This window comes from Cibotium barometz, chromosome 43 (genome assembly GCF_041138505.1).
Source record: "Cibotium barometz isolate CiBa-2024 chromosome 43, ASM4113850v1, whole genome shotgun sequence".
Classification (NCBI taxonomy): Eukaryota; Viridiplantae; Streptophyta; class Polypodiopsida; order Cyatheales; family Cibotiaceae; genus Cibotium; species Cibotium barometz.
The window spans coordinates 46,608,444-46,633,757 of NC_141088.1; the positions used below are offsets into that span (position 1 = coordinate 46,608,444).

The following is a 25,314-nucleotide window of genomic DNA, read 5'->3' on the forward strand; positions in this document are numbered from 1 at the left end:
CCATAAAACTAGCGGATGGAGAAAAACCAGACATTCGTGTCCATGGGTCTGCAAGCGTTAATATATACAACAGACCTACAAAATTGCCATTTCACCTGTAAGAATAATTTTCCAATTTGAAAAAATATACAAACTTTATTGCATTTTAGTAAAGATTTAGATTAAAAGTTTTTAAGTTTTCAAGAAAAATCTCTAAAAATTTGAAGCCAAAAGTTCGATGGTCTATTGAGATTTATTTTTTGGTGAGCACAAGTATGTGTATGTGTGCAATGCATGGCTTGTAGGTGTAACCATATAGCATGTAATCATAAGCAAATGAGATAAAAGAAAAGATACAGACACAAAAGAAGGAGATTAATATTTGAACTACAACTAAATAAACATAAATTTTAAAAAAATGAATAATATATGAAAAATTTCCCAAACGGTATCACATGACGATGTGTTAAGCCTCAGATTGTTGATCTGAGAATATTCCCTGCTATTATAAATCAGAATTACTGCTTGCCCCAGAACACAAATCAAACAATCACCAGAACACGAGTAAACAACCAAACAATCAAAACACACCAACAGGATCAACGAAGGAGTTGGCCTTGTTGATCATATTATGTGTGCCCTTCCCACATTGCTGGGAACTGGAGACATCGCTTTTCGAATGAGCAGAACCATCCTGATCCAACGAAGTAAGGGGGACAGACTTGATGAGCACTTCCGGGTCACATTCAGAAGCAAAAGCAGTTGTTTCCACTCGAATAAGCTCCAACCTTTTCCTCTCCGCCCTCGATCCAATCACTTGGCCCAAGATGGAAGCTGCAATTGTAAAAGCCATTGCGTACTTGGGCATGTGGACAGCTTTCCGTAACATTGCCACAAAGGGTACCGATGCATGTACAGCAGTAAACCATGCCGGTGAAAACTTCTCTGTATGTTCCCTCCATATCCCTAGAGGCACATTTATTGCCATCCCCAAAAGCCCAACTGCAAGCACCTTCATCGGTAAGGGTTGGGGTCTTAAAGTCTTCACCGTGGCTGTTCGAGCCAAAGCTGCACGTGCTGCAACTATGGCAGGTGGGCAGCGAAGTTTAATGTCTGATGGAGGTTGCAAGCATTTGGCAACCAAAGGCAAAACTCCACTAACAGCACGGAAAGACTTTGCAATGGGGCAATTGCCAGTCTGTAACCATTCATTACTCAAAGCTTCATGATCCTGCTTCAAAACACACCACACCGCATAAGCTCAGTTACGCCTACCAGCACACAGCTCCCAATATAATAAACTTTAAAACGTTTCTCATAAACAATAAGCAGGAATGCAGCATTGCCATGTAGATTAATGGAAAATGACGATGAACCAAATCTCAGCACTGCGCTGTTCCATGAAGATGTCTTGATCTCAGCCATCCATCACAGGTGAATCCCTCTCATCACATGGACTCCATTCGCGTTTACCATGACCGACTGACCACTACGTGACATGACACTTCTTGGCCGTTACTCATAAACATAGTTCATATCATACGTTTCATACTGCCATTCGTCAGGGAGAATGATAGGTATGATAGAGTATGATTCAGCTCCCGGTGGAGTTTCATATGTGGGGCCTTAAATTTGGGGCTATATATGCATGTGGGAGTTGGGACTAAAAAATATTGACAATTTGACACTTGAAAGTTGAAACTCGAAGGCTGAAACTTGGAACTTGAAACTTGAAGGCTGAAAACTTGAATGACATAGTACACAGTACATACTATGTACTATATGTACTAATATGTGCAACACATTGGTACAGAGCAGGGATTTTTCTTAGTATACTGCCCACTGCCCAACCTGAGGCCCGGGTTCTTTACAGCCCAAGCCTCAGTACCTTTAGGATGCAGACCAGCCACGATGTCACTTTCAGCAAAAAAAAAAGTCCCAAATTATTTATTTTTATTTTTATTTTTAAGCAAAAGGCAAGGCCAGTTTTATACATTGTTTTACCAGATGTTAGCAAACGTTTGCTTCACCAATCATATGAGTATGATATGAACTGTGCTCCAGTTCTCTAAGGTTAAGAAAGGATGGCAGCATGGCTGTTATAGCAACAAATGCATCTCTGATCTCTAAGCCACTTGGCTAAGTACCTCTGAATCCAGCCATCGAAGGCACCCACGCTCTGCCTGCGGAGTCCATCATGAGCATTTGGCTTGATATCATTCATACCCTCCGCGGCCAGTGGGGGAAGTTGCAGGGTGGCTCTGACCACATGCAGAAGCGGCGGGAAGCCTTCTTGAGGTTCTGGCGGCCTGGCCCTTTTCTCACAGATAGAGATGGTGTGCCCACTTGGCACTACAAACCACCTGTGTGGTTAGTCCCTCCCCTTCCCCCTATATGAGATAGCCTTCTCCTCATAAAGCAGCCAGCCAGAGGAGAGGAGCATCTTTCTCCACCCCTTGATTTCTTGATTTTCACCCCGCTCATGGAGGTGAGTTTGTACCTAGCCATTCGTGGTTGTATTTAGCCCTTTGTGGCTGTTTTCTGTTAACCGATAGAAGGATCTTTTTTTTTTAAGTACCTCTGAATCCATCCTTTGAAAAAATAAGTATAAAAAGGTTCCATGGTAAGCTATTTGTGAAGACCTGTCAGTAAACTGATTGTGAGGTTGATCCATTCATGATTAAAAGCAAGGACCTGCAAGGTGAGCTATTTGTAAGGAGACTAACTAGGACCTGTCAGTAAACTTATTGTGCAGTGACTTCTACCATGAGCTTACCATGGAGGCATGGAGCACCTTCTTGAGCATCTACCGAAGTGAAGCAAAGGCCCTCCAAGGTGAGGTTGATCCATTCATGATTAAGAGCAATGACCTCCAAGGTGAGCTATTTGTAAGGAGACTACCTAGGACCTGTCAGTAAACTTATCGTGAGGTGACTTCTACCATGAGCTTACCATGGAGGCAAGGAGCACCTTCTTAAGCATCTACCGAAGTGAAGCAAAGGCCCTCCATGGAGAATCTAGTCACACAGAAATCGCAACCATCCCAAGCAAACTGATCATGACTGCTTGGCATTTCTTGCAGGTTCGCCCCGAACTTTTGAACCCAAGATGCATTTTGGACCATGGAAGGTGAGCCAGTTGAGTAACTATGCTCCGAGAGTCCAATGTGAAAAGTAGATGTACAGAAAAAAGGTGAGGGGGTGGGGTTTGACCAAAAAGCCAGCATCTACGTAGGAAAATTGTAATACATACTGTCATGATGTAATTAAAGAGCAAATCCCACCTTGCTGACATGCCATTTCTCCAGTTCAATCCCTGAAAGATTCTTACGAATTTTCATGCTCAGGAACTGCTACCCACTGTCGATCATCAGTTCCACACGTGCAACAAAAAAGTGTACAGGTACAAATAGCACAAAAGGCATGGGAATGCTTTGAATGTCAGGGAATAGAAAGAGAGGAGCAGCTAAACTTTGAAGAAGATTGTTGGGAAGTATGTCTGCTCAAGGGGCATGACAGGCTCAGCAGTTAGGCAGGCTGGGTGTAAAGGATGGGCCAACACAGCACGAAAAAAAAATGGACAGCAGATCAATATGTTGGCTGCTTAATGGACTGCCTACAAGCAGGCAGCTGACTGAAAGCATCCCCATTTCACTTCAGCGTTCCACCTTTGCCAACCCAGTTCAGCAGCAGTTCTCAGTAGTGCTTCCAATTGTCTTTAGATATCAGTACTTAATACAGAAAAACAATGTATCGAGTTGGTAGAAGATGGTGCATCCATCATCATTAAATCACATCCACTCTTCACTTCAGCTCATGCAAACAACCTCATGCGATAGACAGGTGCCATGTCCTTCCTGGTCACCTGTGAAGATGTTGGCACCCAGCTGCCTCGTCCAATAGTCCTTGTTAAATCCTGCTATTTTGCCCTTAAGTGGTCAACTATTTTATTGGCCAATCAGTAGACCTGCCTGCCAGCACAAGGCAGGACTGAATAACCCAAAAGGACCATCCTTTCTGCACCTGTCCATTCAACTCAACAGCACTTGTCTGCAACTTCAGTGCTTCCTCCTTTAATCAGTACTTTATAAAGCAAAAACAGTACATCTTAGTTGGTAGACTTGATGCATGCATGGTTATTAAATCACTTCCACACTTTACTTCAGTTCATGCAGACAACGAACAGACATTTCATACAACTACATAGACAAAACTTTTCAGAAGGTGTTTGTGCATACTCACAAATGAAGAGGATTTCTTGTCGGATTGGCGTTCCTCCTCGTTGGATCGATTCTTTCCTTTCATCTTGTTTCTGTTGGCCATGAAGCCATCAAAACCAAACAAACCAGAAGCCCCGAAAGCTGAGAGACTTATAGCTGCTGCAGAAGCAGCTAAAGGGTGGAAATTGACGCCTGTCAATTCAGCATCTGATGAACAAGAGTCAAGGTCTCTTCCTGCTACTTGCGAATGCACAGACAAAGGTACCATGCCATTGCGACCATGGAACAGCTTGAAACCCAGCTCAAAATTAGGGCCATCCTCAAAGATTGGTCCGTGATTCCCCTGTATATGATTAAAACCAGCTGATCAGCTTTTGCAACATTTCTTACTAGAACTACAATAAACAGGTGGACAAAGAGTTGATTTAGAACCTAGAATTTGTACGTGCATGAAATCTGACCATACAACTTTACTCTCTTAGAAGTAACCATGCAGCATCAAACATCAAGAAGCTGGAGGTCATGCCTCCCCACATTACTGCCTAGCGGCACACCCATTCTTCTCCAGCCTGCCAGCACACTGTGCGCTCTTGCACAGCCCTTCCACACACCCTTCCGCGATTGCCAGCTATTTTTTGCCACTTCCCTCTTCTTGCCCTAGCGTTAGCCTGCACATATTGCCACCACCCTTGTCTCCAGTCACTTTTGGCACTGCCCATGGAAGAACTACCATACCTGCAAGGTCACCCTATTGCTTTGGTTGATGGCACATGGTGATGTGTTAACCGGCAGGGAACAACTGATTTGTTATAGAGTCGTGGAGAGGAGGAAAAGTCATTGCCTATGGGTTTGTTCTGCTGCACAACAAATTTGGTTATAGATAACAAGCCTGGTTGCACCAGGAATACAACCACATAAGCCACAGAGACAAACCTGTCATCTGCTATGAGAATCTGAGAAGCATAACACAAGCATTGTTCTGCAATTTATAACCACCTCAGGCTCAACATGCCCCACATACCCCATGGTTCTTCACAAGAGATGACCAACAGCATGGCATATTTTGTCAAATGCATCATTTGTAGACAAGGATACATGTCTCATGACCAGTAGGGACCACTGGGTTTAATGTTTAGAATTATCAGTTGTATTCTACATATGGATAAAGGCCCCAAGTGTATGTCCCCAATAGAAACTCTATTGAAAGATACCTCTATTGAATAGTTCAGAGGTAACTTGTTGATGTAGAAGGAATAGGATGAAAAGTGTAGAGACCAGTGATAAGCTGCTCCTCTTTGAGCTATAAGATGATGTACATGGCCTTTTTTTATGTGTATGATACTGCAATGAAATTGCTTGTTGAATCAATCTATGCATTCTTATGATTGTTTAGAGTTGTTCATCATGGATTTAATCCTATGCATTGATCCACCTTACCTCTCTACCATATATAACTATCACTACAAGACATGGCCTCTCGTCTGTACATCAGTAGTAGGAAAACTACAGGACATGATGTTCATTTGGATCGTAACCATGTGGAAAACCTCCTTGGTATATTGTGGCAATACAGATGGTTTTGCTGATGGGTGGGCATAATGTGGGAATAGACAAGTTTGCAGGAAGAGAAGACGGCATGGCTCCAAGGATAAGATGGATATCAACACTACAAGATGTACAAGTTACAACACACACAAGACAACCTAGCTCCTCGAAACAAAATGCCACCCTGAACAACAAAGAAATCTGCTTGGCTTCGAATTCCTACAACAATGTGCGATGAACTCCAAGTATATAGAAAGATGAGCTGTCGGACAAACCACACCCATAATCCCCCCACAGTGGACTATGAACACATCACATCCAAAACCTCAGACAATGAACTTGGAACACATCATGTCCATAATCTCTGCTAACCAAGGAATGAATTTGAAACGCATTCAATCCATAGCTACCAAAGTTGACCTTGTCCTGCCAGATTTTTCATGCTTGGAACTCCGACTCACGATTCCCGTGCACCAAAAAATGGAGCTACTAACAACCCCCTCTCCAACCCACAAGCCTCCTCTGGTTGGAAGCACATGGGGAAAAACCATCTGTATAACTAGAGAAGAACACCATCCTAGTCCTCCTAAGCCGGAAGCACCTTGGGAGCCCTAGATGAGTCATTAGAAGCATCTGAATCACTGTCCTAAGTCCTATCTTTGCCCTTCTTCTGGGATGAAGACTTGCCCTTGCCCTTGTCCTTCTTCTTGGACAAGCAGCCCTTAGACAAATGTCCTTTCTTCCCACACGAGTAGCAACGACTTCGACCTTTCTTTTGCATTGTAGCAAGTTCCTAATCCTAACCCACGGCCGGTGAGACCTTCCTAATGGTCCGCACAAGCACCAAGTGCGCCTTCAAATCACGATCCTCCCAGTCTTGTAATTCCGCAAGGAATTCATCCTCCTGAACCTAGGTCCAATGCCTCAAGTTTTGAGGACGCTCGGGTTTCTTCTCACTACCCTGAACAATATTCTACAAACCCTTATGAATGAACCAGACCTGCAGATTCAACTTCCAACGAGCAAAGTTGGGTCCATCCAACTTGTCCTCCTTGTTCATACAGGGGGGAGCCACATCCACAGCAACAACTAACGCCGCGAAAAACGCAAATCTCTACACTCCAAGACTTCTCTCGAGCACTTTCCAACGGAGCGAAGCAAAAGGACCAATCAGCCCTCTCTCAAAACTGAGAGAGAAAGGAGAAACGCAAGAGGGAGGAGGGGATGAAAACGCAAATAATGGTAGCCCCTTGAACCTAGGCGATTGATACCATGTAGGAGTATGAACAGGTGGAAGCATAGACAAAGCGAGAGAGAGAGAGAGAGAGAGAGAGAGAGAGAGAGAGAGAGAAGAAGAAGAAGAAGAAGAGACAAAGATTGCAGACAGGATCACTTGATTGATAAGCAAGAGGCTTACAATGGTGACAGCCAGCAAATGGTCATTACAATGTGCTCAAGGATCGGATTTGACAAGTGCCGCCCTCTTGTGGTGCCCAGACTTGTGCACTCCTGAAACCTAGGGGCCCTAGAGTCTACTCTATCCAAGCAATCAACAGACACAAGTGCCAAGAAAGATAAAAATTTGCAAGTTCACTAGGCTCTAATACGAACTGTAGAACACATATGCTTATGCGCTAGGGTTTTCAGAGATAGAAAAGAGTGCATGGAATCACATACTGTAACTCTGTGTGGGTTAGCACGGGTTTCACAAAAATACTTGTCCATTAATGCAATTAAACACTTAAATTGGCCATAGCCTTAAACATATGGCGCTTAATTTCACAAAACGGAATTAAGCGCCACTTCATCCTTGAAATCGTCATGCCCTTGCTGAGAAGCACGAGCCTCGGTACCCAAATCCAGAACACTAGGCGCTAGGGGTGCCGACTCTATCCTGTCAAGACGGTCATATATGGCCTCCACACTTGCTTTGAGAGATAATGTTAGAAATAATGTGATCAAGCCTAGAAGTATAGAGTTTTACCTTAGTGTTTAAACCTTCATGATTGGGTTGATATCTTGGTGGAATCAATCTTAGTAATATAAAACCCTAGTGAGATATGGATAATTTTCATGTAGATGTGTAAGTGAAAACAATAGCAAGTACCACTTTCATGGTATTTTTGTTGAACTGAGTGGCTGTGTGGGAGTCAACTTGCATGCTAGGCGGAAGCTTGGAGATCTATAAATCATGCTAGGCGGAAGCTTGGAGTTCTTAAGCTTTTGTGGAATAACTTTGTGCTTTGTGGAAAACGTGTGCATTGTTGTTATGTTTTTATATCTAACAAGTAATACATGAGGCAAAGATAATGCTTCCAAAACAAATAGTCCCCCACTGCTTCAAACATGGCTCCGACCATAAAAAGCGTCAAAAGTTTCACGACAGAGACATGCATGAAGCCGTCTGGCTTGACAAGGAGTTCTTGACCACATATCCAGCACTGCTAGCACACTATCTAAAAACAATGCACATCCCATCAACAAGTTAAACAAGAGGGGATGTCACAAGGATCCTGCACTTGGATGCCACGTAGACCTACGGCAGGACACCAAGCATTTTGTGAACCCTTGTCTAGGGGCGAGTCGCTAATGTATTGCCTATCAAAATTTGGCTCCCTAAGCATGATTAGTTGTGATGTAAGAGCATCATTACTTCCAAAAGCTCTTCTTTGGGACATGATGAATATTACTGCGACTAGCCATTCTGTCTGTCTTTCGCCAGTATGACTGGTATTGGCCAATAACAATGGTACTACTTCCCGCTAGTGTGCTAGAATGACTAGAATTCCCTAACTCCAGTTCAATTGGAACCTGCTAGTATGACTAGTTGTTACTTTCTCTCTACCTAGTTTGACTAGATGAGAGGCGTTTCACAATGTGCTCGGTAAAGTCGCACTTAAACATCCCCCAACCAACCGCTTGGCTTAAAACTCTTCTTGAGAGAGTCGTGGCTTCAACATTCTCCCACTTGAACTGTTCTTACTCCATGTGACCTTCACAGCCCCTTAGCTGGAATTATCCCCCCCATCCCCCTCACCCCCTCCCCTCTTTCTTCTTTTTTTACCCCCTTGCTCAGATGTCAACGTGGCAAGCCATGAAGGGAGCCTCCCCCTCCTTTTTACTCCCTGTATAACAAGGTTGTAATGTGGTTTTTGTCCAAGTATTTCTTTGTCCTTCCAAGGCCTAGTGTTACCCTTCATTTTGAGGAATCAAAGGAATTTTGGTGTTGTTATTTTTTAGTTTCTAAAAACTCTACACATTTGGAGATAAGAATCAAATATCTTATCTCCAATTAAAATATGCGGCTGCCAACGTTCTTTCAAACATGTATACATCCTCATTGTTAAAGCAGTCATCTCAACATTTTTTTAAACATGTATACATCCTTGCTGGCTAAAGGAGATCCCCGTCTTTATCTCCAACTGTCACAAAATTTCTCATTGCTTCTGTTTTCTATTGTTCATGTGTGGCAAATGGAGCCTAACATGATATACATGTATGGCTTGTGGAGCCTGACATGGTGTGTTTGTATGGCATATAGAGCTTGACATGACATTACATGTATGACTCATGGAGCCTGACATGATAGTACATGTATGGCTCATGGAGCCTGACATGATGTGATTTCCCGAGACTAGCTATCTTGGTGATCTTCTATAGCATGTGTTGTCCATGGGACCGGGGACACCTGGGCACCCTGTGGATGTTGTGCGCACCTGTTTAGGACTGACAAGTGGTCTACATGTGTTTTACAAGTGGTAAGTGCCCCTAAAACCCCAATTTACAGCTTTATGATTTTACATACTAATATTTATGGCTGCAGGTCCACACTCACTTATAAGTGACCGGACAACTTATAAGTTGTACACACTGGGCAAGACTATTTTAATACACGTGGCGGCCAAAAGACAGGCACTGAACAATAGTTGGGCAATATGCTTGTAGGTGCCCCATCCTAGACCTAAAAAGCACACGATTGAGTTATTATTGGCGGGCAAGCTCTATTACTAAGGAGAACTCCAGTTTTTGCTCATGCGCATGCTTTTCTGGAGCATAGGGAGCTGGTCGACAAGATCTAGAGCCAAGTACCACCGACTACCACGTCAAATACCAACCAAGTGGAAGGAGGGAACTAGTTGACTATTTCTGGAAGTGTTTCTAGTGCTGGCCAGCTGTTTACAGCCCTGAAAAAGCTGCTGGTCGAGGCATCTAGAGCCCCAGAAATCTGGTTGTTTTGTGTGGGAGACTTCCTCGGCTGATCGGTTATCTTCCAGCTTGTAAACCTCTACTGGTCGACTCTTTCTGTGGCTACTGAGAGCTGATCGACTTCTGAAAACATCCCCTCAAGGCTGGTCGATTTGCTCTGTGAGCCAGACAAGTGGAAGATGGAGTTACAGGGCTGTCCCAGGCTGATGTGGGAATGTTGTAGGCCGTCCATGGTTGTCCTGCATGTGCTCTAAGCCGGGAAAGCTGTCTTGTTCTGAGAAGGGACATTGAATTCAACATATGTTTTGCTTTTGTTTTCATCTTGTACAGGAAGATTGTCACATGCATCCCGCACTTGGATGCCACGTAGACATATCTGAACAAGATGGTGCAGGACCTCGAGTGGAAACTGGTCCCATGTGAGCCCAGTCCAGACGAGTCAACCAGGGTTCCACTCTATGCGTCCGAGGTTAGGTGTGCATTGTCTTGCACATGAAGCAATGCCAGTCTGTACTATGAGTCTCCCTCTAGATTGATGTCAGAGGATCTGTGTATCTTGTCTACGACCGGGTGCCGGACAACTGTAGGTGCATTTAGGTTGCATATAGAAGAGGGGCAGCCCTTTTGGCTCCCCCAAAAAAGGACGTAAAACTCCTTGCATGTCTCATGGGAGGGCTTGGAGGCCACCCTAGAGAGGGCCAAGAGGCCCAAGGAATAGCCCATGTGCTGTTGGCCAACCCTCAGGTGGCCAGGACAGCAACGCGGCCAGCCCTAGGGGGCCTGGGCTGCCTGTCGGGCAGCTTGTAGGCCTTGGCCAGCCGGTCGGCCAGGCCATGAGGGGCTGCGTGCAGTAGACTGGCCAGTCCACAAGGCGGCCAATGCCTAGCAAACAGCAAGAGTCCTGGCGGCCAGCTTGCTTGTGAGAGTATAAAAACCCAGCCAAAAAAACGATTCATTTATCTCATTTTTCACAAGGGATTGATGCTTCCAAGGGCCAGGACAGCCAAGGGGACAGCTCCGATCAAGGTGAACATTGCAGGTCAAGATTCTCTCTTTATTTTCAGATTTAAATCATTCTAATAAAGCAAATACACCATTTGTGGAGGGGGCCCTACAAAGGGTATCCCAATACTGTGTCCTCTTCTCTCTCTCTCTCTCTCTCTCTCTCTCTCTCTCTCTATTTTTCTACACATCTGCTTCAGTTGTGTGCGTTATATTCGTCGTGAAAGATTATTGAATTCTGAGCATTGAAGTTACCAATTCGACCACGAAGCTTCCGCATGTCACATTGGTATCAGAGCCTTCTTCAAGTGTGAAGATTCAGCTAGAAAAACCAAAAAGAAAAAACAAACAAAGAAAACAATTTTCTCGCTTGTGGTTGGTTTCTAGACTCCGGTGGACCACCCCATTTCGGTGTGACTCCTATCCCTCGAAGGACGGTTGGTTTTCAACTTCCGGAAGTCTCCCACACACACATAGTAGCTAGTCAGATTGCGCTCTAGAAAGGAAGTGCATTTTCCTGCTATGGCGAGCCACGACGACGAGAGAAAATTTTCTCGCTTGTGTGGTTGGTTTCTAGACTCTGGTGGACCACCCCCTTTCGGTGTTCCTCCTGTCCATCGAAGGACGGTTGGTTTTCAACCTCCAGAAGTCTCCCACACGCATAGTGGATGGTCAGATTGCGCTCTAGAAAGGAAGTGTATTTTCTTGCTATGGCAAGCCACGACGACGAGAGAGAACAACAACCTTGGGACCAAAGTGCACCAGTAAGCATGAGTGTACACAGGAGATGTTCCGGCCGATGATGCGAGTAATCGCAGAGCAAAACAGGATACCAAATTGGAAGAGCAGAAGGTGCAGATCATGGCCTTGGAAGAGCGCACCTCTCCTCCTCCCTCTCCTTCCGTTTCCCAGATTCCAAATCCTCTACTACATGACCCTTTTGAAGGGGTACGACCGCAGCCAAGTTCAGTGCTCAAATTGCAGATGTGAGCAATGGAGATTTGACAAATGAAAGACCATGCGGCAGTAGCCATGCTGATGCACAAGACAACGCCAGGCGACGTGTGGAACACGAAAGTACCTTGCAGCTTTGGACGCAAGAATGACACCAACGGCTTCCTCGGGTCATTTTCTCGAGAAAATGAACTTCAGTAAGTATAATGGTAAACTCAACCCCACAACTCTTTATTCTTGGTTGCATCAGTTTGAAGCATATTTCCCCGCAATTAACAGGGTGATCTTGGCTACTTGGTACTTGGAAGGTGAGGCCATTCCTTGGTGGACCCAACGGGCTCATGCCCACACCATGGTGGCTTATGTTTGAAACGAGTTTGTCCTCAACCTTAAGCGGCGGTTTCTACCACCCCATTGAGCGACTCGAAGACGAGTTTAGGGGTGCGCGTCAAAACGCGCAACCAATCGTTCAGTTTGCCAATAAGATTTCAAACTTATGTTTGCAATTGGGCTTATCTGACAAGGACGAGAAAGGGCAGTTCCTTTATGGCTTGGGCATGCAAATCCAATGGGAGGTGCATATGTTTAGGCCAACCACCTTCGAAGACGCACTCTCGCTTGCGCGGAGTGCCGAAATGAAGCATAATGGCGGAGAGTCGAAGGCTTCCCAGCTTGCCACTCCCAAGGCAACTACCTCGAGGGAAAAAGGCCAAAACCAAACAGAGTCTTCCCAAGGAAAAAGCACAGGAGCCTCTAGCTCCAGGAACTCAACCAATGCACCCAAGCTTACTCCATACCAAAAAGCTCAAGCAGGCAAGATCGGTAGTAAATTGAGTACTAAGGAGACAGCTCAGTACAAGGAGAAGGGTAGGTGCTTCTTTTGTCATACAAAAGGACACACTTCTACGAAGTGCCCTAAGAAGACTACCACTCCACAAACAACCACCCCACCCTCCACAACTTCAGTGGTGAGCCCAGCTCGCACACAAACCCCATCCTTGTTAGCACACTATCTAAAAACAATGCACATCCCGTCAACAAGTTAAACAAGAGGGGATATCACGAGGCTCCTGCACTCGGATGCCACATAGACCTAAGGCTAGACACCAAGCATTTTGTGAACCCTTGTCCATTGATGTATTTCCTGTCACCATTTGGGTCCCTAAGCATGATTAGTTGTGATGTAAGAGCATCATTAATTCCAAAAGCTCTTCTTTGGGACATGATGAATACTATTGTGACTAGCCATTGTGTCTATCTTTCACCGGTATGACTTGTATTGGCCAATATGAGTGGTACTACTTCCCTCTAGTGTGCTAGAATGACTAGAACTCCCTAATTCTAGTTTGATTGGAGCCTGCTAGTATGACTAGTTGTTACTTTCTCTCTACCAAGTTTGACTAGATGAGAGGCATTTCACAATGTGCTCGGTAAAGTACCAACCGCCTGGCTTAAAACTCTTGTTGAGATAGTCGTGGCTTCAACATTCTCCCACTTGAACTGTACTTACTCTACATGGCCTTCACAGCCCCTTAGCTGGAATTATTCCCCCCCCCTCCTCCTTTCTTTACCCCCTTGCTCAGATGTGAACGTGGCAAGCCATGAAGGGAGCCTCCCCCTCTTTTCTTACAGTCATTCCCTGTATAACAGGTTGTGATTTGGTTTTTATATTTCTTTGCCCTTCCAGGGCCTAGTGTTATCCTTTGTTTTGAGGAATCAAAGGCCTTTTGGTGTTGTTATTTTTTTAGTCTCTAAAAACTCTACAAAGTTGAATCAAATATCTTATCCTAAATTAAAATATGCGGCAGCCAACATTCTTGCAAACATGTATACATCCTCGTTGTTAAAGCAGTCATCAACATTCTTTTACATCCTTGCTGGCTAAAGGAGATCTCCGTCTTTATCTCTAACCTTCTTGACTAATGTTTCTCTACATAGCAGGACCATCTGCTCATGCACATGGCATAGCTTGTATGAGGCCTACTATGAAAAATCATGTCATCGGATAAAATTTGGAAGTAATATATAGACTCATGAAGCATAGACGAAGCATTAGGCATCCTACATATGATTTATGTGTGCCAATGCAAGAAGAAGACTTACAGGTGCCAAAGGAGGCCTTGTTGTTGTGGGCGACAAGAAGGTGAAAGAGGTGGATGCTCCGATGTTTCTCAGGAAGGGGCACATTTGCACGCCTTCCGCAACCATGCGATCCCACGACAAATCCATGTTATCAGGAGAGGGGGGTAGAGAGAGAGAGACTGTGTGCGCGCGTGCGAGCACGTGTGCGAGAAAGACAGAGAGAAAACGAGCGTGTATAACTCTTCGAGGCTCAAGCCGCTGAAGAAACCCTCCACTATGGTGTCGTGTATTTAACACGAAGGTGCCTCCGGAGGAGTTCATCCCAAGCACGCGCCTTCATTGCGAAGGTGCCTTCGGACTCCGGAGGAGTTCATCCCAAGCACGCGCCTTCATTGCGTCACTGCATGTGTAAGTACCTACCCTTCTACGGCCTTTATTTCGGCAAGTGACCACCTTTTCATACCCAGTTTCTTTGTTACCCATTTCTTGAAGGTGTTGTGAGTGAAGGCATATAAAATTTCACCCCAGAAGCCTTCATCTTACAAAGGATTTATCCAATACAGGTAGAACCTATATTATCTCTCTATTGTGCTTCTAGATCATGAATGGTTAGCAATGACATTAAAAGACTACAAGGTGGTTTCACGAGGTTACATGCCCAAGCTCTCCTTTCACACGAATGAGTTGCAAGACAACATAAGGTGTTTTTTGTTAATGAGACCACCCGATGTAAGGTTGTGCTACTTCTTGAAGATATGAGATTGGTCAAATCAATAAATAAAGTGGTCATTTATATGTATAAACTTTTTGAGAGTAGGCCCGTTTTTTAAATAGTTGGGATTAACATGAAAAGGTTAATGGACATACAACCTCAATCAAGTGGCCTCGCCTTGAATGCATTTGTAATGGGACATGACAATTCAACTAACAAAGAGTCGCCGCCTCATTTTGAAGGGATCATCATTATGTGGCTATAGAGCTTGAAGGGGGTGCATCATCATAGTTGTTTACAAGAAATGTTCTTTTCTAAGCAAAACATATTCAAACTTTGAGCTTTATGGATTTTGTTTGTAAATTCGCACATCACATAGCCAAGTTATAACGAGAGTACAAGTTTAGAAAAGAAACTTTACAAGTGGAAATGAGAATTTTGTCCATTGTTTGTATATACATAACTTGTTTGTATTGAGTGCATTTATAACATGTATACGCGATTTCTATGCAGATTGGATTGTTTTGGGCTAAGCTATCACTATCTAGCACATATAACCTAATAAGAATTCTTAGATCTCTACTTGGAGTCATTAATGTGGCATGCATTCTTTTTCTCCTTTTAAAAAAGACTAAAGCACATGATTAGTTGAGTAAAGGTTTGAGAATTACTTTTGAATTTAATGTCCTAGTATTTTTTTATAATTATTGATTATGTATAAACATTTGGGCACATGTACTTGTAATAGATTTTTATTTTTGTTACCTATTACAAATATGAAAATGTCAAAGATTTAAGTAATATGTAGTTATTAACAATTTTTTCTTCTTGGTTGTTGAAACAAAAAGAAGCCAAATGGCATCTCCTTGTTTCCACAAATGCTTGCCACACAGCAATAAGTTCACCCATGAAGGACACATGATGTACTTCATGACATTACTTAATAGCTTTTTGTAATGAACCTTTCCTTTCTTGTCTTCCATCTCATCATTAACATCAGCAAGTGAAGCATGTGGAAGACAATGAGACTAATTGACAAACATATCATCTTTAAGCAATTTTATCCCCATGATTGACCTACCCACTATCGTTCATAAAAACCAATCTTCAAAGTTGACTAACTCAATAGCCTTCAAGTAGCTCTTAACCAGATACGAGAGATTTTGAACAAGCACTATCTAGTTATACAATAGTATACTTTGTGTTTTAAGCTAGATATCATTTATGAAACATTGTTTGGTTTAGGAGGGTTTTGGTACTCTATCATACTTCATTCACTACCTTGATTAAAGAAAATCAGTCATCTTACTCCCCAAAATGTGTGCTTCAGTTGAAGCAACTCTAAAAGAGATGAATGAGTCTTCGAGAGACCACTCCTTTACTGTACACAACATCTCCTTCTTTCGAATATGGAGAGTACCAAGATGGAAGAGAGGGAAACTTCACCTTTGGCCAATAGAGGGCCAATAGACTATTGAAATGAGTGATGCTAGAGTGCCAAGTCACCTAGTCAATAGTCTATTGGCCAATAGAGGGCCAATAGACTATTAAAATGAGTGATGCTAGAGTGCCAAGTCACCTAGTCAAAGTTATCCCACATGAGAAAACAAAGCCAACATGTACTCACCTCATATAAAAGGGGGTCATTTCAAATATATCACTTGCACTTATCTCAAGTCTCTTTATGTATCCAAGCTAATTTATCTTGGTATCTAATTATACTTTAGTGCATCTTAATTAGCACACACTCATGATGAGTTTTTTTTTCATTTCTATCCACCTTGATTAGTGTTGTCATTAGTTTTTTATTAGGTAGATGTCTTGTTCATTAGGAGAGCTTGATCTATGATTCTGAACATGGTATCAGAGCTTGGTTTTGCTCTCCTAGCTTAGCTTAGCATTTATGTACATTATAAGCATTAATTTGCCATTAAGATTTCTCAGTGTGATTAGGGTTTTCCGAATTAGGGTCCTTCTCTCTTTTCATCGTAGCTTCCCCTCCTTGTTGTTGCCTTTGAGATGAGAGAGAGAGAGAGAGAGAGAGAGAGAGAGAGAGAGAGAGAGAGAAAGGTCTCCAAGGGAAGGAAGAGAGAGTCTTCAAGTAGATTTGTGTGAGCAACAAGGTGAATCTTGGCTACACCAAGATTGAGAAGTTTGTAGTCGGTGCACATAGAAAAGAGGGAGAAAGCAAAAGCTGTACACTTAATAGAGGAAGCAAGGCTACTAGCTTGTTGTGGGCAAGTGGTACAACAATTCAAACCTCTCACTGAGCAACTTCTTTGTTAAGCACGCCAAAGACAAAGACACACTCAATTGCCTATGCGTAGGGAGAAGAAGGCTGACTCGTCCAAGTGACCATAAATAAGTAGAGCTTCCATTGTGTTCTCCATAGCTGCATTCTGATTAGTGCGAGCCATGACAACAAAGCTTGTAAAAAGGCAAAAGCTAAAGTGTAATAGAGCAAAAGCAATAATGGAGTCGATAGTTAGATATCATTTACAGCCACTTGCAAATACCATGAACAAAATGCAAGTACAAGGATCTACGACCATTAACCATAGAGGGAGTTTGCTAACATGATTCACTTCTAGTTGTGTGTGAGCTACACTCTCTTCATAAAATACTAATGTGCTAATGATTTTGACATATGCATCTAGCGAGGCCAAACTAGTGACTATGTATTACTAGTGATATTTTCTATGTTGCTACTATATTAGCGTATTTTGGTGTATTGCGTTTGTGCCTTATCAGATACGTGCAAAGGATACCGACGGAGGTGTCACACGTGTGCGAGGTTACTGACTGAGTTATTGCACAAGTTATGAGTAGTGCGAGGATACCAACTGAGGTGTCACATTGTATGGGGGTCACCGATTGAAGTGTCGTATGGATTTTGTTGATGCAAGTATTTTCCACACATGAACATTATTATTTTTTGATTGTCCTTGAGCCAAATGATTGTACATATTATTTATCCACACTTGTGTGCAACATTGCTATTCTATTATGTGATAATAAAATATCAATGCCATCACATAGTAAAATAGCAACGCCATCACATAATAATAAAATAGCAACACTACCTACAAGTGTGGATAGATAATGTGCATAATCATTTGGCTCAAGGCTAACCAAAAATAATAATTCCATGTGTGAAAATTTCTCTATGATAATAAAATAGCAACGCTACGCATAAGTGCTAATAAATAATATATACAATCATTTTGCTCAACGCTAACCAAAAATAATAATATTGTAGAAAATACTTGCACCAATAAAATCTATACGACACCTCAATCATTAAGGTGACCCTCATATAGTGTGACACCTCAATCGGTATCCTCACATTACTCATAACCCGTGTGACACCTCAATTGGTATCCTCGCACTACTTATAACCTGTACAACATCTCAATCGAAATCCTCACACTACTCATAACCCGTGTGACACCTCTATTGTCGGTATCCTTGCACTACTCATAGCCCATGCAACACCTTAGTTGATATCCTCGTACTACTCATAGCATGTGCGGCACCTCAGTCGGTAACCTCGCACATGTGCATCACCTCACTCGGTATCCTCGCATATATTACCTAAATCCATAATAACAATCAAATCATGTCAAATGATAAGGCACAAACAAAATACATCAAAATACACTAGCATAGTATCAACATGGAAAATATCACCCACAATACATAGTCACTAGTTTGGCCCTGTCAATAACACTAACACATTAGTATTTTATTGGTGAAATCACTCACGATACCAATAAGTTAGCATGACACAATGGCTTCTAAGGCTTACCTAATTATCTATAGAGGCATATGTTAACAAATCAACAACAATGTACTACAAGAGTTACTATAACATTCTATAGTTATGAGGCCTAGTACTTTGACTCATTATTGCCATTGATAATACATCATTAGCATATAGCACAAGTATGATAAGATTACCTTTCTTATTATGTCTAACATAAAGGTTAGAATATAATAAGTTTTTCTCAAATCCTTGAGATTTTAAGTACGTATGGTTCTTGTGGTACTAGGCTCATGGAACTTGTTTTAAACCTAAAGAGCCTTGTTCAGCTTATACACTTTATCCACTTGACCTTGGACCACAAATCCTTTAGGCAATCCGTGTACACTTCCTTTTTAAGATCCTATACAAGAAAGCCATTTTCACATCCATTTGGTATAGATACTAATTGAGGTGTATTACAAGAGACACGCTAATGCGATTATGTTAAGCTTAGCAGTTCGTGTAAAATTTCCTTAGTCAATGCCTTCCTTTTGGTCATAACCTTTTGCTATTAATCTAGCTTTGTATTTTTTGATACCCCATCACTTTTGAGTTTCGCATTAGAAATCCACTTATCAATATAGTGGATTTTTCTAAAGGTATTTAAATTAACTAGCTCCCAAGCCTAATTAGCTTGAATGCTCTTGTATTCATTCATAGCTTGAATGCTCTTGTATTCATTCATAGCTTCTTCCCAACCTTTGTTTTCTTTGACTTATTCATAACTGTTTGGCTCGAGTATCTTCATTATAATTGGTAACCAAGGCATGATTATAAGTCAATCTATCATGTGAAAAACTTGGTCTTCTTGATCTTCTATGGATTACATTTACGATTCCTTAGAATCTAGCGAATCAATCTTGTCTTCAAGAGTCTAAGCTAGTAACTAAAATATCTTTCTCTTGGATATTTTTGATTGTTTCCTTTGACTTATTCATAACTATTTGGCTCAAGTATATTCATAATTATTGGTGAAGGCATGATTGTAAGTTAATCTATCACATGGAAAAACTTAGTCCTGCTGATCTTCTATGGATTAGATATATGATTCCTTAAAATCTAGAGAATCAATCTTGTCTTCAAGCATCCTGGTTAAGCTAGTAGATGGAATATCTTCCTCTTGGATACCTCCAATTGCTTCAACCTCGCAAACCATCAGTATTCATTTGAATCTTTAGGGTCCTTGCTAAATAATACAACATCTCTTGAGAAGAAAGCTTGTTAGGACTACATAACTTATAAGTTGTGCTAAGGCTACACAACTTATAAGCCTTGTGTTTTGACACCATATCCAATAAATATACACAACTTATAAGCCTTATGTTTGACACCACATCTAGTAAATATACACTTTTTGGATTTGTTTTCTAGCTTCTACCTTTTAACATCCAGAATATGAGCATATGTAGTGCATCCAATATTTATAGATGAGAAACTATTAAGCTTTACACCTATGAAAACCTCTTCGGAGGTTATATTACGAAGTGATCTAGTTGCACTTCAATTTTGGAGATACATAGCTTCTGCTCATATGTTGGGTACATTTTTTGCCTTGATCATGCTAGATGCTTATCTTCATCCTCTCAAAAAATCCATTTTGCTGAGAAGCATGAGGAGTCATGTATTGGCGCTTAATTCCATGATCTTGACAATAGTCTCTAAATTGATTTAAGGTGTATTCTCCTCCTCCATCTTACCTTAGGGCCTTAATATGTTTTCCAAATTCTTTTTATAACATTTTCCTCCTTGAAATGTGTGAAGGCTTTTGATTTACCTAATAAAATAGATCCATGTTTTACAAAAAAATCATATATTAAGGTCATAAAGTAGTGCTTGTTACCAATGATCATGGTAGTATTTATTGGTCCATTAATGGTCTAAACGCACTAGATCTAGGATTGTGGTCCTTCTAGTGGATTTTTAAGGGATTTTTTCTCTATGTTGTTTCCCCACTATACAAGCCTCCCAAATTTCTTATTGAATTGTAGATTTTTCTAATGCATAGACACTGGAACTTTGATAGTTTACGTGTCCTCCTTAGAAATGATATCTATATGACGTGCTTTGTATTTGGGAATTGCATTTGGAAATGGAGACATCAAGTTTGTACAACTCTCCTTCCTCAAAAATTTTCACAAGCACTATGTAAAGGAGTTTTGCTTATCCCATGCTGATTGAATTCAGCCTTCATATTCTAATGAGTGATGGCACTCACAAACATACAATTTTCTTTTAGATTGAGGACATGTCAAACATTGGTGATTTCCTTCATTTTTCTATTTAGTAGTACGATAGGTATTTTTCCTTTCCCTTTTATGTTATAGATAGTGTTGTCACCAAGTAACACAATGTTATCCATGTCCTTCTCCTCAAGCTCGATTCATGTGTCAAGAGCTTATCTTGGCCTTACTAATGCAAGTGTCATTGTTGGGGTCTTACCTTAGAGCTAATTGCAACCTCTCTATATGGGTGCGCTAGCTCGTCCATCATGTCCTCACTCAGTTGTCACACCAGGATACTCCTTGTCATCGAAGGGGTGAAGTTAGAGATCTCTATGCCTAGATGGATGCAAAAAGAGATGGTTCTTTCTCGTAAAAGGCGGGGGATGAAGAGGAAGATAATGTAAGTAGAAAACCTACAACCAATCCTATCTAGCAAGCATCCTCAAACACATTCAAGATCAATAGCATACATGTAAGTAAGTAGAGGGAAGGGGAGATCTTACAACAAGTATTCTATGTATTGCTTACTGTTAAAAATGACTCATATATAAATCACTAGTTTTCACACTAGGCCAACCAAACTTAAAAATAGTTTGGCCTTTATTACTAGTCTTAAGGAAGTATGTACATGAAGTCCTTAGGCTTTTCCTATTTGATATTAACATAAAGTAAGGCCGCTTATATGTTCTAGAGCCATCTTACAAAAAGGATGAGTGCTTGTTCAAGAGTGGGTAAGATGGCAAAGCACCTTATGATATAGGTCAAGCAGGTAAAACCATGTTAATCTACAAAGTGGTTTTACATACACCCCTTCCTAATGGTGTGACCGTGCATCCTTGCCTCAACTAAGTTCATGGTAAAGTTGCTACTGTAGGTGTGGATGGTCAAGGATATGCTTGCAAGTTTAAATAATATGATTTAGGATGGATCTCCCCGCTAGATGCATGACAAAGTGGTGAGAAGCTTTGGATAGCCCTAGTGGCAAAGTGTCAAAGTGGCATGGAAGGTGATACGTGATGTAAAGGGTCTTCATGCTAGGCCTTAGTTGGTTGTGGAAGTGGCATGGACCCTTCAAAATTAGGTAGTTGGTAGAAATTTCACACCCTGATCAAAATGAGCACCAGAACCACCATGGAATGATTGGCATGGGTAGATGATAGTCCAGACCTTTATGGCATGACATGAGAGTATATCCCAATCTCATAGTGTAATGCTTAGAGATGAGGCTTCTTTATTGTAAATATGTTGGCAAGGGTAAGGTTTTATTGGTGTGGAAGTGGAGTCGAAGCAAAGGTTGCATGCATCAAAACTCTTTGGATGTACTTGCACGGTCGAGGGTCAAGTGATGGGTCATAGGATGGGTGAGGCTTGTGCACACCATGGTCCCCCCATCCAAATATGGACCTAGAGGGTTAGCATTAACAAGGTTAGTTTTTAGGTGCATGTGATTTTGTGGGTGCCATGAGATGCAAGAAGTGAAAAAATTCTAATGCATATACTGAAATATGCAGGTGACATGTCGAAGGTGTGCTCATGTGTGTGCACTTATCCAACATGAATACTTCTCTAACTTAGCTTCTTTCTTTAACTCTCACTGTTGCTGCTTGCTTTGACATTTACTTGACATCCCTTTTCTTAGGGAGTCAAGATTATTACATTGTTTAAGGCATGACGGTGGACTTTGATCATGGGCTATTGCTGCAATGGAGCTGGGTGGCCTCTATGGCTTGAGGGATTTGGCATTGTTGAGCACTTGGGATATAGATAGTGTGGATCAAAGGGTGTTGTAATGAAGACGAGGTTACAAACCATGGTCCCCCCATCCAGAGATGTATCTAGATGGGGGAGCATCCTGATACATCTCTGGATAGGCTTATGTCCGCCATGGTCCCCCCCACCACAAATGTATCTGGATGGCTACTATCTCTTAACAAGAATGTGTGTATATGTGGTGTAAACAAAACAACATAGACATCTTCTTCAACCTCCTTCTTCACCTTGTTCCATTGTTCCCTATTTCTCACATGTAACATCCATTCCCATCTCACTTATCTTCTCACTCGCTTTTTCTTATCTCTTGGGCTAAGGGTGTGTTCACACCTCACACACACACACACACACACACACACATACTGTGGGATAGATCTCAACACCCCCCCTCAAGTTGAGAATAAGCTTGCACATGTTATAGGCCCAATGCCTCTCTGAAGTACTCAAATTTTTCTTTACCCAACGCCTTGGTAAAGATGCTCGCAACCTGCTCATTGGTCTTCACATATACCAAGTCAATCTCACCATATACCACCTTCTCCTCCCTGATGAAGTGGTAATGCACTTCTATGTGCTTTGTTCTTGCATGATAGGCCGGGTTCTTGGCCATCATGATGCTACTAATGTTGTCACGGTATATGACAACGTATATGACAACACTCCTATCAATATAGATTCCTAAGTTTGTGACTAGAGTCCTCAACCATGACTCCTCACATGTGGTAATGGCTGTTCTGCGATACTCTACCTCTATGCTTGACAAGGCTACGGTAGGCTGCTTCTTACTACTCCAACTGAGCATAGCACTACCTAGCGAAAAACCATAACCACTGGTAGATCTCTTGTCAGTAAGTGCTACCAACCCAATCTGCATTTGTGTATCCATACATGCACTTATCTCCCCCTTTTGCATAAAACATCCCATATCGGGTAGTGGCTTTCACATAGCGTAAGATCTATCTAACTGCATCAAGATGACTCTTGCATGGGTGTTGCATGACCTGACTTATCACACCAACATCATAACTCAAATCTGGATGAGTAATTATATGAGACTCCCAACCATTTTCCGATACATAGTCACATCCTGGCCATAACTTCCATCATCAACCAGCTTGACATTCTAATGAAGCAATGTATCCACTGGCTTGCATGCAGTCATGCCATACTTTTGTAACATATCAAGTGCATACTGCCTTTGTACCATCCATATACTTGTAGATGTATTAACCACACCTCAATGCCTAAGAAATATCTGAGCTCTCCCAGGTCTTTCATGTCAAACTCCTTCGATAACCGCTTCTTGATGGGTGGAAATTTCAATAGTATGACTTCCCATAATGATCAGGTCATCAACATATATCAATACCAAAACCAAGCCACCATCTGTCTGCTTCACATATAGGGAATAATCAGCCAGGTTGAAATTCATGCTCACTCACAAGAAACTTACTGATCCTCTTGCACCATGATCTCAGTGCGTGCTTGCTTCAGTCCATATAATGCTTTCTTCAGTCGACACACATAATGTGTGCACTTTGGGTGTACATATCCTTCGGGCTGATACATGTACACCTCTTCCTGTAGATTCCCATTTAAGCAAGAAATTTTAACATCCATTTGCCACAATTGCTAGCCATACATGGCTACCAATGCAATTACCATCTTAATGGTAGTCATCTTCACCCCATTACCATTAAGATGACTACCATCTTAATGGTAGTCATCTTCACCCCACTAGACTAAATGTTTCATCATAGTCAAGGCCATGGGTTTGAGGATAATCCTTTGCAACCAACCTTGCCTTGTATCTCTCCACTATAACTTTTTATACCCATTTGTAGCCAATCACTTTCTTTCCTTGTGGCAATTTCACCAAGTTCCATGTCTCATTTCTCACAAGAGCATCCATTTCCTGATTCCAGTCTAGATTTTTGGCAACTTTTGCGAAACATGTAGGTTCCTCATGTTGCACTCTCGAGACCATGTATGCATAATGCATCTTCATGTACCCATTGTATGTAAGCCTATCAATTAGGTACTTCACTCTATTTGACCATCTTAACTGTGGTGCACTATCACTATGTACTTTAGTTCTTACATGTGGTGGCATATACTTGTCTTTATCCACATACTTGCCATCTTTGAGTCTACCCTACTCTTAAGGGTTGACACTACCAATGCTTTCATTCGACTGTGATGGTCCTACTTGATGGACCAGCATGTTAAAAATCAGCCCTAACATCATGCTCTTCATATGCATCATCAACTATAACAGGTCTAGGCTGGTACCATGACTCCTGCTCACTCACTGAATTGTACATCACGCGGCTGATGTAAACTTGCCTCATATTCGGTTAAGGCATTTGTACCCCTTCTTCTCCACTGGGTAACCGAGAAAGATACATTTCACAACTCGTGGCTCCATCTTCTTCCTTACTTTACTGGGTACATGTACATAGCAACTTGCATTTTCTTGTGTAATTGATTTGAATGCCATGTTTGAGGTTGCCTTTGTTGGAAGTTGGCTCCCAATGGCCATCTCTAATCATTGCTTGAATGGACATTGGGTATGGTTTTTTGTCATAGACACCATAGACTTTGGATCATGTGATTGAATGGTTGTAAAAGGGTATTTAACATTGGCAAAAATAGCAAATGGGTAAAGGTATCAACTAGAAGAAGGTGCCTCATGCAAGTGGGCATGTGGATATTCAATAGCCTAGAACTACCCATGTGGAGATGATGACATCACTGCTTGTGAATATTAATGCTTCTACCTTGGCCTATTTAAAGGCTCTTTTCATCAATTAAATTA

General features: G+C 41.8%; 1 protein-coding gene across 1 annotated transcript; it reads right to left on the bottom strand.

Moving 5' to 3' along the window:
- Positions 1-367: 367 nt before the first annotated feature.
- On the bottom strand, positions 368-14,369 carry LOC147613978 (uncharacterized). Its single transcript, XM_086781967.1, has 3 exons — positions 14,009-14,369; positions 4,221-4,541; positions 368-1,210 (listed from the first exon to the last, which is right to left on the bottom strand). Exons 1-3 carry the CDS (start codon positions 14,306-14,308, stop codon positions 560-562), a joined length of 1,272 nt encoding a protein of 423 aa, XP_086638093.1. The 5' UTR covers positions 14,309-14,369; the 3' UTR covers positions 368-559.
- Between the last annotated feature and the right edge of the window lie 10,945 nt (positions 14,370-25,314).

Excerpts from the sequence above, each read along its gene's own strand:
- LOC147613978 (XM_086781967.1), bottom strand. The coding sequence starts at position 14,308 with ATGAACTCCTCCGGAGGCACCTTCGTGTTAAATACACGACACCATAGT. Across the intron at positions 4,542-14,008 it reads CAAGGCCTCCTTTGGCACCT|GGGAATCACGGACCAATCTT; the intron begins GTAAGTCTTCTT and ends AATCATATACAG. Across the intron at positions 1,211-4,220 it reads ACAAGAAATCCTCTTCATTT|GATCATGAAGCTTTGAGTAA; the intron begins GTGAGTATGCAC and ends GTTTTGAAGCAG.